Genomic DNA, 16,807 nt, shown 5'->3' on the forward strand with positions numbered 1-16,807 from the left:
GTTTCAAACTTTTTACCTACACATATCAAGTAATTACGCTTGAATATTTTTTCCCCTTCCACTAATGGACGCGTGAAATCTCCGACAACTCTCAACAGTTGCGCATACGACACCAAAGACATTTCGAACACTTAATAAATCCTACAGACGCACACCCGATCACTGTCGTGTTTATTTCCCGTCACTATCTCGCCGCCATATTGGAAACAGCTGACTGTAGGCTCCTCCCCCGTTTCGGTCATCAATAGTTGCGCATTCATCTGGCATCTTATACATTAAATCAGCTGTTCGTCAGTCTCGTCTGTCCCGCCTTCCTTGCATAGTAAAGACTCTAACTAGACAACGTCGAGTGTCTCCTTGATTCCGCTTCATGATTACTCCTTAAATTCCCATGCATTACATAAAAATAGAAATAGAGACTACAGCTCTGAACTTATTTTCACATACGATAACTACTGGCGTGTTGCCTATAAAAACAAAGACCACATCTTGAATATTTACTACACAAATGGAATACATTAAAACACAAACAAAGACCCCTATATATACACTGGCATATCCTTAAGCCCATCTAACTAACTGAAAAATGATAAAGAAAACACAAACATGCACACAGCTCAGGACACATTTCTATTTAAATAACCGAATGCAAATCAGTGCCATCTGGCTGATAATTAACTTTAAATTACTTATTTACAACAGATCTGAACTAGTGTGTAACTACTACCCCAGGCAAGCTAATATGTGGACATTAAAACTTAGCTTGCGACGATCTCAGCATTCGTAACTATCACATGGCCACAGTGTCACCACGAAACCCCCTGTGGGTAGGGGTGGTAGAATAACACCCACGGTATCCCCTGCCTGTCGTAAGAGGCGATTAAAAGGGGCCCCAGGGGCTCTGAACTTTGGAGCGTGGGGTGGCGACCACGGGGCCCTCAGCTGAGTCCTGGCATTGCTTCCACTTACTTGTGCCAGGCTCCTCACTTTTATCTATCCTATCCGACCTCTCTTGGTCAACTCATGTTCTTTTCCGACCCGGACGCTATTAGGTTTGGGAGGGCTAGGGAGTCTTTCATTTTCACGCCCTTCGTGGCCCTTGTCTTTCTTTGGCCTATATCTTCATTTTTTGAAGTGTCGGATCCCTTCCACATTTTCCCTCTGATTAGCGTTATATAGAGGATGGTTGCCTAGTTGTACTTCCTCTTAAAACGTTAATCACCACCTGTCACCACGAACTTAGGCTATGTTCACGTCAATCTCCAGGATGCACGAAGTCACTCCATCGACCCTTGGTGCTGCCTCCATGATTCTGGGTTGGTGAAGCTCCTGCAAAGTAGATGATTTAGGTTCTTCTTCTTCCCCGCTCGTGGCTCATGTGTGCCTGGATCGCGCCCTTAATGCTTGGCCGTTAAATGGCTACAGCCTGTGAGCGAAAATTAATCCGTCCCGCTCACCATTAATTTAAGGACACAATGGTCCGGACACAATCAGGCCTTCTCGCAGCACTACGGCACATGCGGATACGAAAGTTCACGCGACCACGGACGCGAACCGTTATAGTTATTTGATTACACTGTCGTTAATTAGTCTGAAGAGTTTTAGGCATTAGCGGATAATACCGTTCATTACCGTCTTTTCAGCGTTAGATATCTCACGCGCCAAATTCGCACTTGGCGTCACTATAACGACCGGTACTGGTAGAGGTAATTACCTTATTTTACTCAAACTGTTAACACTCCCGGATCGGATTATAAAACACAGCACAGAAAAATCTCAGTTACAATTATGCCGTCGCGGGTATGTGGCACTGACTCAGTTCACAAGTAATAAGAACAAAGCGTCCTCGGCAAACTACGATCTCGGTGAGCGAACATGTAGCAACAACGAACATAACCAGAATGAGAATCAGCATAAGAGTGAGTGACGCTCTCCCTCTACTCGGGCTTTTAAATATCGGCACACATTCATTTGAACTTGGGGAGTCCCCTTTGATGAATTCAATGTCAGTTGAACCGCCGCTTGAGTGTGAATGAGGAGCCGTTGACAATACCGTACGAAATATTCACATTAACCTTAAGTAGACACCAAATTGTATCTACAGGCATTAGAAAAATTACCTCTGTCTTCCTGGACACATCAGAACTGTGGAATATCGGTGCAATGACAGATTTATTTCATAAATATTACTAGTTTAAACGTGCTGTAAGAAAGTTGGTTGTCCTGATGTCGTGGCGCGGTAGCGCGCAGAGTCCTCCTACTAGCTCGTAATTGGCTGAGTTCGAAACTCGCCGGATAAAAGGGTACGGCAGCGGCTCTCCCCAACAACATCGTTCAAATTTTTAAAAATATCGTTGTTAAAGCTATGTGCTGGCTGGTCTCTTGTATTAGCGCGGTCCGGAATCCAACCGTCTTCCAACCGACTCCCACACAATGCCATGTTGCGCAATGAGCTCACAATGTTATGCAATAATTATAATTATGTATCTGAAGCATATGACTATATGGTTCAATACTTTGACGGAGAATGTCGTCGTGGCATTCCCGTTTCAATACATACATACTGTACCAGGAAAGCCTAGGTCCTGGTCCATAGTTATCAAAAGAAATGTTGTTCCAGCATATAAGATCCGTCCGACGTATGAACATCTAAGTAAAAGAATGTTCCAGTATGTACCAGACTCCACGAGTGCGCTAGGCGGAGTCAAGTGACGTCACCTATCGTTCAAAGCTCACCTCCCCTAGAGATATTTCTTGAAAATATCTTTCTTTTCGCAAGTTTTCAATGCCTGTACCAATTTTAATGGAACACACGCTAAATTGTAGCGGACGTCATAAAAATTAATCCCTGTGAATTTCAAATTAATCCATCCCATGGTTGCTGAGTTATGATGATTTAAAATCTAACAGAAATTACGCACTCACGGTCACATGGCCGAGAGAAACTACCCCTCCCAGCGCCAGCTATATATGCCACTGGGTCAAGGTTAATAGGTGGTGGTGTTGAGTTGAGTTCAGTTCATTGCAAGCAGTCCAGTCTAGCAGTGTAGTATGTGTATGAGTAAGAGAGAGGGGAGACTGGCCCTCGCATAGTATGTTCGTACAGTCTCGAAGACAGTACTTTCCGTCGTGTTTCGCGGAGACGAAATTACGGGATAGTAAATCGCCATCGTACTTGAAAAAGGACGTCGCACCGTAAGTAGTCTATTGTGCCGTGACTACGATATAATTTACAGACATTTCGAAGTATAACATGTACGAAATCAGTGAAGTTCGAAGTTATATGGTGGACATTCACAAACTAGAACATGACGTGTGGACTTAATTAATTTCACACAATATTAAATTACCAACAGAAACTGTCGTGTACAGTAACTCTAACTACTCTAGAACTTATTTTCTAACATAGCACATCCTTGGACTGTGCCTCTTTATTTATGTGCCATATTAGGACATGACGTGTTACAGTGATAAACTTAGTGAAAGTTAAGAACCTTTTCTAAAATTATATAGTTCTATCAACATTAGAGAATCAGTGTTATCTGTCAGGATAACGATTCAAAGACTGTGGTCAGAGACGGTAATGAGAAATATTACGTATTTGCACTGTGTTGGACGTTCTCAATGACGATTTAAAATAGTGTTGTTTTTTTTTTGCAACAAGGACTGTGATCATTCAATTGACGTCCTAAAATTAACATACGAATTGGACTGTGTTTAACAGTGAACGATAGCATCTGTCAATACTACTTGCATGTTCCGTGTGTTAAAATCATGTCCGCGAGCAGCAGAAATCTTGAGAAAATTTTACAAGAGCCAGCTACCTTCAACATCATTTCATCTATGACGTCAACATGGTTTCTTCGTGGAACTTCAAGTTCGAGTCATCATCCGCACCCGCGGAATGTTCCAGATTCTCATCAGTATTTGTAAGCCAAATTTTCTTTATTAAGTGAGTAGTCACAAACTGACTGACTTTTTTTTTCTTACCAATCTTGAACAGTGGTTTACCCAGTGCTGCGTGTGACGATACTTCGTAGTTCTCCATCATTACTCAAAATTCATCTTTTAATGATAAATCTATTTTCAAAATCTATTTCACAGAAGAAAGACTTTAGGAGTTTCAAGTGTTCTATGTTTCAAGGCTAACAAACTGAAAAACTCTCAACAGAAGTTCAAATTCTTATTTTCAATTATAAATGTGTTCATGTCATGTCATAATACTTAGAAAGACTTTAGGTGAAAAACTGACACGTTGTGTTTTCGCAAAAGACTATAGGATCTGTGAGATTTATTTATTTTCACAAATTGCATTCAAGAAGATGTACGTTAACCCTTTTGATTTCGACATATTATTTGAATCCTATATCAACATTGCAGGGTGGTGGATTAATTAACATTATTAATAAATTGTTTGAAAAAGGTATAACCATCTATTATTCGCCCTGCGAGTCTATCCTGCTCTGTACCGGCTCCAAAAACCCACTTCCACTACCTGAGATCCTTCTCATGCCTTACGCCCCGAACTTTTCCTGGTACAATACAGTACATACATGCATACATACACACATACATACATATATATATATATTGTGCCAGTAAAAGATAGCCCGTGCTTCCTAGGCAAAAATAGCTAGAGCTTGATACAGGAGGATATGTTCTATCTACAATAAGTGAAGATGTACTTTGAATAGTCCGTTTATTCAAAATATTGGCAAGTTGAAATTAATATCACCTTGGTGCAGTGAACCGCCATCTCCCGAATCGTTTTCTCGAATGGTTCTCAAGGCAACTCGTACTCCAAGATCCTCTCGTCACCATGGAATTGGATTCGTACTCCAGGATCCTCTCGTCACCATGGAATTGGACTCGTACTCCAAGATCCTCTCGTCACCATGGAATTGGACTCGTACTCCAGGATCCTCTCGCCATCATGGAATTGGATTCGTACTCCAGGATCCTCTCACCATCATGGAACTGGACTCGTACTCCAGGATCCTCTCGTCACCATGGAATTGGATTCGTACTCCAGGATCCTCTCGTCACCATGGAATTGGACTCGTACTCCAGGATCCTCTCGTCACCATGGAATTGGACTCGTACTCCAGGATCCTCTCGTCACCATGGAATTGGACTCGTACTCCAGGATCCTCTCGCCATCATGGAATTGGATTCGTACTCCAGGATCCTCTCACCATCATGGAACTGGACTCGTACTCCAGGATCCTCTCGTCACCATGGAATTGGACTCGTACTCCAGGATCCTCTCGTCACCATGGAATTGGACTCGTACTCCAGGATCCTCTCGTCACCATGGAATTGGACTCGTACTCCAGGATCCTCTCACCATCATGGAACTGGACTCGTACTCCAGGATCCTCTCGCCATCATGGAACTGGACTCGTACTCCAGGATCCTCTCGCCATCATGGAACTGGACTCGTACTCCAGGATCCTCTCGCCATCATGGAACTGGACTCGTACTCCAGGATCCTCTCGTCACCATGGAACTGGACTCGTACTCCAGGATCCTCTCGCCATCATGGAATTGGACTCGTACTCCAGGATCCTCTCGCCATCATGGAATTGGACTCGTACTCCAGGATCCTCTCGTCACCATGGAATTGGACTCGTACTCCAGGATCCTCTCGCCATCATGGAATTGGACTCGTACTCCAGGATCCTCTCGCCATCATGGAATTGGACTCGTACTCCAGGATCCTCTCGTCACCATGGAATTGGACTCGTACTCCAGGATCCTCTCGTCATCATGGAACTGGACTCGTACTCCAGGATCCTCTCGTCACCATGGAATTGGACTCGTACTCCAGGATCCTCTCGTCACCATGGAATTGGACTCGTACTCCAGGATCCTCTCGCCATCATGGAACTGGACTCGTACTCCAGGATCCTCTCGCCATCATGGAACTGGACTCGTACTCCAGGATCCTCTCGCCATCATGGAACTGGACTCGTACTCCAGGATCCTCTCGCCATCATGGAACTGGACTCGTACTCCAGGATCCTCTCGCCATCATGGAACTGGACTCGTACTCCAGGATCCTCTCGCCATCATGGAACTGGACTCGTACTCCAGGATCCTCTCGCCATCATGGAACTGGACTCGTACTCCAGGATCCTCTCGTCACCATGGAACTGGACTCGTACTCCAGGATCCTCTCGCCATCATGGAACTGGACTCGCACTCCAGGATCCTCTCGCCATCATGGAACTGGACTCGTGCTCCCAAGTCCTTTCGCCACTATGGAATCGAACCCGTGCCTCGAATTCCTCGGAGGTCTACGGCGATCTTGATGCGGGGTAATCACTCGTGGTTGAGCTTTATACGAGTGTTCACAGTCGTGCAGGTCCCCGACACGTTCACAATCAGTTGTCACCAAAAATTGCAAAATACTGCCTTTAATTTACGTAGGCGGACAAACTACGTGTTTGAAATATGCCGATAAACTTCACTTGACACTTGAAGATAGAAATTAATTAATATCACTTCATTATGTTAAAGTTGAAAATGCGGATAGCATTGACTTAAGAAACGAAATTATGGAACACAGTTCATGGATATTTACCACTGAAAATGATGAAACTAAACACAGTTCACTTGCAATACACTGTCTGTGGTTACATGCCACAACGAAAAAAAAAAAAAAAAAAAAAAAAACTGTCGCACTTGACACATAAAAAGAGCTATTAAAGAGTTTATCCGTAAGACACTGTTAATAGCGATGAAATAAATAATAACTTGTCAGTCACTCTTAGCACAGTGAGTCTCGTAAAATAATAAATTCCTTGAAGAATATTTAGAAAATATATACAAATATGTTCAGAAATGAGTTCGAATCCTCTTAAGATTAACACTATAATGGATTATCAGTTGACGTCGCTCAAATTTAACAGTACGATTGACACAGCCTACCGTACTCAAAGTTTATCACTAGTTAAGAAACACATAAGTGTTGAATAGCAAGAAATAGGTAAACACTTGTGTTATAACGATGAAATATTTCAAACGCTTTTAAACATCACAGTTACCGACCTCGATAGCTGCAGTCGCTTAAGTGCGGCCAGTATCCAGTAATCGGGAGATAGTGGGTTCGAGCCCCACTGTCGGCAGCCCTGAAGATGGTTTTCCGTGGTTTCCCATTTTCACATTAGGCAAATGCTGGGGCTGTATCTTAATTAAGGCCACGGCCGCTTCCTCCCATTCCTAGGCCTTTCCTATCCCACCGTCGCCATAAGACCTATCTGTGTCGGTGCGACGTAAAGCAAAAAAAAAAAAAACACAATTACTGAAATATTAAACAATGTTCTAACACTTGCACAGCGTCGAAATAAATTAAACACTTCACTTGGTTTTTGTTCGAAGAAATGTTAAGTTCCGCAGTTCGAGAGATATGCTGAGAAAGACGTTGGTCGCCCTACATCAGTCCAAACTAGATAACGAAAATAACCATCTGTAGGAATGTGCGGCTCTATGGCTAAATGGTTAGCGTGCTGTCCTTTGGTCACAGGGGTACCGAGTTCGATTCCCGGCAGGGTCGGGAATTTTAACCATAATTTAACCATAATTGGTTAAGTTCGCTGGCACGGGGACTGGGTGTATGTGTCGTCATTATCATTTCACTCTTATCCCGACGCGCAGGTCGCCTACGGTAGTCAAATCAAAAGACCTGCATCTGGCGAGTCGAACTTGTCCTCGGACACTCCCGGCACTAAAAGCCATACGCCATTTCATTTTTTCCTCACCTTATACTTCTGACTCAATTACATAAATAATAGAGTGCTGGTATTTCACTCCCTTTTGCTTCTACATCCTCCCAGAAAGACACTACGGGCCTACTGTTGCAGGAGTAATATAGTTTTCTTTATAGAGGTAGATCTCCAAAAATGAATTGCACTCTTTCAGGTTAGTGTTATCTTTGGTTGGTTGCAATCGAATGTGTGATAATAGGTCGGATACCGCCACTGATCTCCCGAGGAAGTTAATAAACCAGTGAACAATGGGTATGGATGCTGGTAATGCTGTAACATTCAAAATAATAATAATAATAATAATAATAATAATAATAATAATAATAATCTGTATAGGCTTGGTGGTGACCTAATGAGAATAAAATGAATGGCGAAGACGTGGTAAACACTCGGTCCCCAAGCCAGGGGAATTATGAGTACGAGGAGTTCGATTCTGAGAATTGAACGGGGCTCATCGGACCAAAGGCAAGCATTTCGCCACAAAGCCGGACTTTAATTTGCTAAACCTTAGGCTACCATCTCCACTGACCAGGTGTTCAGATCAGAAGAATTTGCTTGCAAGAATATTAAAGTACACTGAAGAAAATGAAAATTGCAACACCCAGAAGGAGTGGTGCTACATTGCTGCAATTGAACATGCAGGACGAGTGTTCGGTTGTGATTCGATGATTACACCTTCAGGTCCCTCTGACCGCAAGTTTGGACAACAATCAATACAGAATGTGCCCACCACGAGCTGCAATACATTGATGAATTCGTCGAGGCATGGAGTCAATAAGGCCCTGGATCGCTTCCTGAGGAATTGTGGCCCATGCTTGCTGTACTGCACGGGTCAGTTGTTCCAGAGTTGTGGGTGGCTGAGGACGGTTGGCCAGTTGTCGACCCATCATGTCCCACACATGCTAAATAGGACTGAAGTCCGGGGATCTGGCGGGCCATTCTAAGGTTGTGATGTCGTGGAGAGCTTCTCTGGAGATGCGTGCAGTGTGAACCCGGGCATTGTCCTGCTGAAACATCCCATTAGCAATGTTCGCCATCATAGGGACAACCACTGGATTGAGTACCCTATCAACGTACTGTCGAGCAGTCATAGTGCCCTCAACAAGCACTAATTGTGATTTCACATTAAAGCCAATAGCTCCACAGACCATAATGCTTGGTGTTGGCCCTGTGTGCCTCTCGACAATAAGATCTGGGCGGCCCCTCTCCCCGGTACGTCGGCGCACACGATTCCGACGATCACTGCGGGCAAGACAGAAGCGTGATTCATCACTAAAGACGACCCTATACCATTCGTCGACCCACGTCGATCTTTCTCGACACCAGGCCAGCCTTACAAGTCGCTGTTGTGGGGTCAATGGAACACCTTCTGCAGGGACACGGGCTCGTAAGCCAGCTGCACACAGGCGATTACCAACTATTTTTTGTGTAACGTGGGGTGCCACAGCTGCTCGAATTTGCGCTGCTGTTGCATGGGGTTCCATCCGGGCCATCCGAATGATGCGGCGATCCTCTCTCACAGTTGTCTGTCGCGCTGGACCTGTGCCAGGTCTACGAGTGTGGGTACCTTCATTTGACCACTGCTGCCATACATGTTGTACCGTAGATGCCTGTCGGCCAACACGTGCAGCGAGAGTCCAGCGATAATCCAGCCTCACACAGCCCAATTACCCGTGCCCTCTCAAACGGCGACAGTTGTTGATAGCGTGTTCTTCTCTGTCGTCGAGGCATGCTTGAAGGGGAACACTTCACTGCACAGACTGCAAGTCAACTACGCTACACCAGAGTCCGTATACTGGAGTTGATTCCTCCGCGACCAATCACGTGGGGAGACCTGTAGCAACAATCCAATGGGTCTGAAACTTTGATTGTTTACATACCCACATGGCATCGTTCCATATCTTGAAAATCAACACAGACAACCAATGCCTTCATGGTGTTGCAATATCCATTTTCTTAAGTGTAGTTTAATTTAATAGGGCCTATGTTGACGAAAGTGCTTTTGCTGGAGGGACCTAGTGTTTACAGTGCACTACAGTATGTCTTCCGGTATAGGATAGAGCAATTTTGTTACTTTCATTGACCTGTCTCTGTCTTATCCTTAGCTTTGACAATATGAAAGTGACTGAGGTATGAGCGATGCTAGTAATGCCATTCCTTATGCAGCCAGTTACTGCTATGAATGGTGTGAAAATTGTGTTCATAGGGTCAGTTGGTGCATGCATTTCGGTGGGCTTGGCAGACCGATATGTAATAGCAACTGCTTACTCGGTGAGGAAAGGAACGGAAAAGTACCTCGCTCCTTATTTCCCTAGTACGCCCCTTCAGCCATCTATGACAGCTGAGGACTGAACAACATACTGACGAAAATAAGGGTCATTCTTTCTTACAATGGTTTGCCCCAATTTGTCCTCTTGAATTCCAACTTATCTTCAAAACTTATTCGTCTACTGATGTCATTCTACGCCATCTCTCCACTGACAGCTCGTAACATACCAGTTAGGAACATACCACTTACGTGCTGAATCCCTTGCCACAAATCATGCACTCTGCTGTTCTCCCATACGCAATACATAAGAATATGATTCTCCACACAGATACAAAAGTCGTGGGAGTTGAGTGTTTCACTACCACACTCCAAAGTAACTAGAATAAAAGGTAGGCTACTCCGGCGGTTGAAGCTTTCATTGGCTGGAGCGCTGTGATGTCACGTGATATGAACGATAGCGAGTATGGTACACAGTCGCAATACAGCAAACCTGTGAGTTCTCGTGCCTGTGAAACATCTTCTCAATCTGTCATCAAATTATAGTCCGGTTTAGTCCGATTCGATAAATAACGGCATTTCCAATAGATTTAAAAACGTGAAAATACGTTAAATTTCGTCACATGCTGAGCAGGTAGAACATCAACTATCAAATACATGACATATAATACGATAAGAAATAAAATATTGCCATGCAACTCAAAATTAATTTATTTCCTGATGAAGTAAATATTTATATCAAACTAGTTGATGTACCCGTGCTTCGCTACGGGATTCTCAGAAAGATTGACTTTGTGGTTTTCCTAACTGAAATCAACATAGGTCATTAAAAAAACGTAAGTATGAATGTAGCGATTAAAAGCAATGCTATCATATAAAATACTCGATCAAATGGAAAGCCGTACGTTTTATCACTTTTAACGAACAGTGCTGCGGTTAGATTGCGATGACAATCTAATAGTCCAAAGTTCCAGAGCTGGGATGACCAGGCCGCAGATTGCCATGAACACTCACCTGCCATTATTCCGCTAAATATGCACACTGTTCATTCCAATCAGTGCCTCAGAGTAGGGATTGAATAGCCCGAATGCTATGATGATCCAGTGTGTTACGTACCAGTAGTATCAGAAAATGTATAAACCAGGGGAATTGCATGCTAAAGAAGAAAGTTATCTAACTCCCCAGCTACTTCCCATCAATATTCAGGCATTCTGTTACACTCTGTACGACTGAGCGAGTTGGCCGTGTGGTTAGCGGTGCGCAGCTGTGAGCTTGCATCCGAGAGATAGTGGATTTGAACCCCATTGTAGGCAGCGCTGAAGATGGTATTCCGTGGTTTCCCACTTTCACACCAGTCAAATGCTGGGCCTGTACCTTAATTAAGGCCTAAGGCATTCCTAGCCCTTTCCTATCCCATCGTCGCCATAAAACCTATCTATGTCGGTGCGACGTAAATCAAATAAAAAATACTCTGTACGCAGCAGTAATCCTATCTACCGGAGGTGGGGGGCAACAGAAGACACAAAGCACATCACGACAAACAATGGTCAATGTAATGTTATTGTTGATCAATGTTATGAGCTTTCTATATTGTAGGCCAACACATTTAGTTTTCTTTCGACTCTGTGATTTGTAAAATATTCTATACCGTAAACTGTAGTTTCTTATTCTCCGATTTTACATACCGATTTTCATTAAATACTGTTTACCCATTTTCTCGTTACTCGGCGCTGATATGGACTTAGTAACAAAAATCCAAATTCATGAATATCTTTGTGATCATAGCCAGTACGGTAACAATGTATAAGACAGGAATAATAGGAAATTTAATACTATATAACCTTAGTTATGTAGCATTCATCGATTACACTTCTAATAAGAAATATTTGAGAATTACATTTTAGGCCTTCCCCTAAACTACAGTTTCACTCAGCGTGAATAAAATATAGCGACTTATTTTCTGACTTTGCATACCGATTTTCATCAAGATAGGACTACTAATGACAATATTTGAGAATTAATTTTTAGGCCTTCCCCTAAACTACCATTTTTTTCATCATGAATACAATTATTGACAGCCTAGATTGTAGCAATTTATTCCCCAACTTTGCATACCCATTTTCTTTAAAATACGACCACTAATAACATAAATAGTTGAGAATTCCATACCCATTTTCTTTAAAATACGACCACTAATAACATAAATAGTTGAGAATTCAATTTTAGGCCTTCCCCTAAACTACCATTTCACTCAGCGTGAGTAAGATGATTTATAGCATAGATTGTAGAGGCTCATCCCCCGACTTCACTTACCGATTTTCATTAAAGTCTCTTCAACCGTTTTCTCGTGATGCGTGTACATACATACATACATACATACATACATACATACAGACAGACAGACAGACAGACAGACAGACAGACAGACAGACAGACAGACAGACAGACAGACAGACAGACAGAGAGACAGAGAGACAGACAGACAGAAATTACGGAAAAGTAAAAAATGCATTTTCTTGTTACTATGGACATGACCGATACAGAAATACCATTATTTTCAAATTCTGAGCAATGTACAGACAAAACTCTTATTATATATATATAGATTTATATATATAGATGGCATAGGAAAATATACATCATATCGACATCTTTATGGAATTATATTAAATTATTAAAATGTACGGGTCAGGAGACTTAATTACTTGATGAACCAGCCCAAAGCTTGGTCTTCTTATTGGCATATTTTCTCAGTGCTAGTTCCTTACTCTTTGTTTTAAAATGCCATATCCTAATAAATGTCCTGGTGCTTACGTAGAGACAACTTATTTTGTCATGAAATACGGGAAATTTTGACTTAATAGTAGAAATAAGAGTTTTCATGACGTTTTTGCATCTGGATACAGTCTTACCGTGAAACACACCAAATTAAATTTCGAACTGGGCTATGTTTTTAACCACTCATGACTGGGATGTGTGAGGTCCCCTTCTGAAATAACCGAGATCCAGTAACAGGTGTCTTCTCGCACGACATTTTTGTCTCTTTCTTCGTATTTACTGTATATCGGATCACGGATACTCTATTATTTCACGAGCTTCGAAATATATTCAGAAATATAAGTTATTAGCTCACAATAATGTTATTGGATTTTACGTCCCACTGACTATGTATTTGAGCACCTTTACCACCGGACTGAGACAGGATCGAACCTGCCAAGTTGGGCTAAGAAGGCCAGCGCTCTACTATTTGAGTTGCTACTCAGCCCGGCTATTAGCACATAACAATAATTATGGAAAATATGATTTTCATTCAGTCATTTATATCTGACACCTTTTTACCGTACGAGCTGTAATAATGGAGATACTCAAAAGTTTATTACAAAGTGTTTTAACAACCAAGCATTGCTGACGAGGAAGTATTGTTATGCCATCACAGTAGCAAACTAACTGGCTATGATGGTTGTTGTCGTTACTGTCTTTATAATAAGCAAAATAATAATAACGTTATTTGTGTTACGTCTCACTAACAACATTTACGGTTTTCTGAGACTCCAGGTGCCGTAATTTTGTCCCACGGGAGTTATTTTACGTGCCGACAATTTATAGCACCACACACGTTTCCATAACATGTTGACTGCATTTTAATCAGTACAATGGCTCTACTTCAGATACCGACAACACGAACACTGTTCACGTAGTGAACCACTATACAATTATTATGTACCGTATCCGTGATCCGATATACAGTAAATACGTAGAAAGAGACAAAAATGTCGGTCGGTAAGTCACTTGCTTTCTTGCCTTACGCTGCGTGAACCATCAACGACAGACCCCAAGTGTAAGCGTACGAAATGTAGAGCATAGAAACCTCTACAAAAAAGTCCGCGATGGCACATACCTATTACCAACCGGCTGCCCTCTAGAAGCGATTTTATGCTATAGTCCGCGATAAAAAATATAACTCCTTAAAATTAAATAAATATTTCGATATTATCCTCCAGTTCCTCATCAAAATAAATTGTTTGGCCTCCTCCAGTATTTTATAAGGATTACAATAACCTTGTCAGGACATTATTTGCACGAATGGTTCAGAAGTTATGACCATTTTAGACTGCAGTGGTAATACGTGTCAACAGGACGGGCGAGCGCTGTCTCTTATCACATGACGTCACGCAGAAGGCGACCAGGGAGAGAAACAAGTGAGCGCGATGCGGGAAGAGACCCCCGTGACCCCACTCGTGTATTTCTGTCATGTTAAATGCATGCACTTCAGTATACCGCTCTATGTTCCTTTTGTACTGCTGCACTGACCACCACTGTGCCCCTGCCTCTGCTCGCTCTAACACGCTCTTTCCGCCAACTGGCTCTTTTCTACCGGCCACTGAAGTATAGTAACGTACGTGTGCTTGATTATAAGTAAATATTCTAGCTTCACTAAGATGTACTTAGGCGTTTCCATCGTGTTAATCGAAATCGACTTTCAGCCTATCAGATCGTGTTACGTACATTTGAAGAGATGTTAAGTACAGAACAAAAATGGGCAACCGGACACCAGTGGGATCCAAACCCACAACCTCCCGATTTCGCTTCCGTTGCTCTATTATTGAGCTATGGTGGCCTAGGTCATATTTGTTCTGTTGGAAAGGTTCTAAGCTACAGGTCTGGTACTGCTGCCATCACACTGTAGGGAATTTAGGGGTTGTAGCAAGGAAGTTTTATCGTCTGTTTATTTTACGCTTATCTTGCATTGTAAATAATAATATTTATTTCTGCAGATCGCGGCGATGAATGTCGGGCTACTCATATTCCTCCCGACCATGAGTGTGGTGAAGGGCTCCATTGCAGTGAAAGAACGGGAACCTGCGTGCCACCAGACAGTAAGTACCTTAAATAAAACATTTACCACCCCGCAGACCACATCCGGTCATCATAAACGCTTGGCCAGCCTTCGAAGACGTTTCTAAAATTCAGCCCGTAAATGGTCTAAAGGAGTGCCTGATTCTAACATCATATGATTCACTATGGGCCGTGTTCACTAATGCGACCCTTGGTTTATCAATCAATCAATCAATCAATCAATCAATCAATCAATCAATCAATCAATCAATCAATCAATCAATCAATCAATCAATCAATCAATCAATCAATCAATCAATCAATCAATCAATCAATCAATCAATCAATCTCTGCATTTAGAGCTGTCGCCAGGTGACAGATTCTCTATCAATTATTTACATAGCCTTTTCTACCCATGCATTATACAAATGCGACAGTAACGCTGTATTGTTGAGATGTACATTATATATTGTAGGCCTAACAGTTCAAATCCCGTTACAAGCTTTTATCTGTATTATTATTATTATTATTTTATTTGTATTATTATCCATATTATTATTATTATTATTATTATTATTATTATTATTATTATTATTATTATTATTATTATTATTATTATTATTATTATTGTACCGGGCGGTACACCTCCACGCCGCTTGTTCAAACATTGCGCCAATTGAAACTCCTCTACAGGAGAAAGCCTGAACCTTGAAAAACTGTATTAACTCAACAGTTTCTCCGAAGATGGCTCTGTGTGAATTTTGATGTGTTTTTGTTTGTCATTGATCAAGAAGTGTGGACGTTCTCTACCAGATGTATCTACAAAAAAACTATGATCATGCACTCTGGTGCAAAGGAATGAACCTTCTTGAAGAAATTTTGTATTCAAAAGTTGCTGTCTTTACTAAATTTTGTTCTTTTATTTTTGGGTTGGCAATATTAATCCTTCCTTCCGCCAGGTTTGAACATAACCAATCCCGAATTTCTTTAATTAATTCTCAGCCAATCATGTATGTCTTCTTCGATATGGATATGTAGCTCTAAGCTATCCAATAAAGTTGACGGGGTGTGTCTACTCATTCTTGAAAGGTCTCGAATTTTCCACGAGGGTATAAAAAATGCTGATTTTCCTGTCTCCGGGCGACTAGTATAACATCTAACTCAGTGTGTGGATATGTAGCAGGGGGCGGGAAGCGCCTCTTTCTTCAAGCAGCAGTTCTTCTACAAGGTAATGGCCTTTTAACATCTTTATTTCTTGCTAGCTCAGCAGTCTAACTGTCGGGGAGGGTTCGAATCCTTTAATATGTAACCCATCTTTTTAAAATGTAAATTCCTTTTCTGTCTATGTAAAATCTACAAATCTCTTTTACTGTAAAGCGGGGATAGAGAGTGCTTTACCCTCTCGAACCCCCCTTCACTTTGAAATTGAGGTGACTACGTTTTCATAACCGTTTCTTCTCTTCCTTAATGTATTAAAGTTTTCTCATACGAGTCACCTCCCTAGCTTGGGATTAGTCCCTGTATTATCGGCCTAGCTCCACACAGGTTTAAAAAAAACTTTAGTGTAGGAGTGCAAGTAATCGCCTCCATTCAATTTTGTATTTTGGGCCATTTATTTAACTCGTTTTGTTTTCCTTCCTGAGAAGGCCCAGTAGATTGGGTACGAGGTACTCCTGTACCATTATATGTGTGCCTTGAGGGCAGTTAGTGTGAAGTCTGCTTATGGCCTCCTGATAGGCTTGAACTTTGAGAGCGGGTCTGCTCTTTCCTAATTTGATCTCTGTGTGCCTCTAGGAGGCTTACCATTGTAATTAGGAGCAAGTGCTCCTTGGCATGATGGGGTTTTCTGCCCCTTTGTTCAATTTTGTATCTTGGTAAAGTTGGGCTGATAGCTCAAGGATTGTGATTGTGGGGCTCAAAGCCCAGACCTTGTAAT

At 42.1% G+C, this 16,807-nt stretch overlaps 1 protein-coding gene across 2 annotated transcripts in view; it reads left to right on the forward strand.

The window, feature by feature from the left end:
• The window catches only part of LOC136873893 (uncharacterized), a 145,434-nt gene that overhangs the window by 34,535 nt on the left and 94,092 nt on the right, over nt 1-16,807 (forward strand). For both annotated transcript variants that reach the window (XM_067147214.2, XM_067147215.2), the window contains exon 3: nt 14,811-14,912. In XM_067147214.2, coding sequence (XP_067003315.2) covers nt 14,811-14,912 — 102 coding nt within the window. The remainder of the gene's footprint in view (nt 1-14,810; nt 14,913-16,807) is intronic.

The sequence above is a fragment of the Anabrus simplex genome, chromosome 5, assembly GCF_040414725.1.
Source record: "Anabrus simplex isolate iqAnaSimp1 chromosome 5, ASM4041472v1, whole genome shotgun sequence".
Taxonomy (NCBI): Eukaryota; Metazoa; Arthropoda; class Insecta; order Orthoptera; family Tettigoniidae; genus Anabrus; species Anabrus simplex.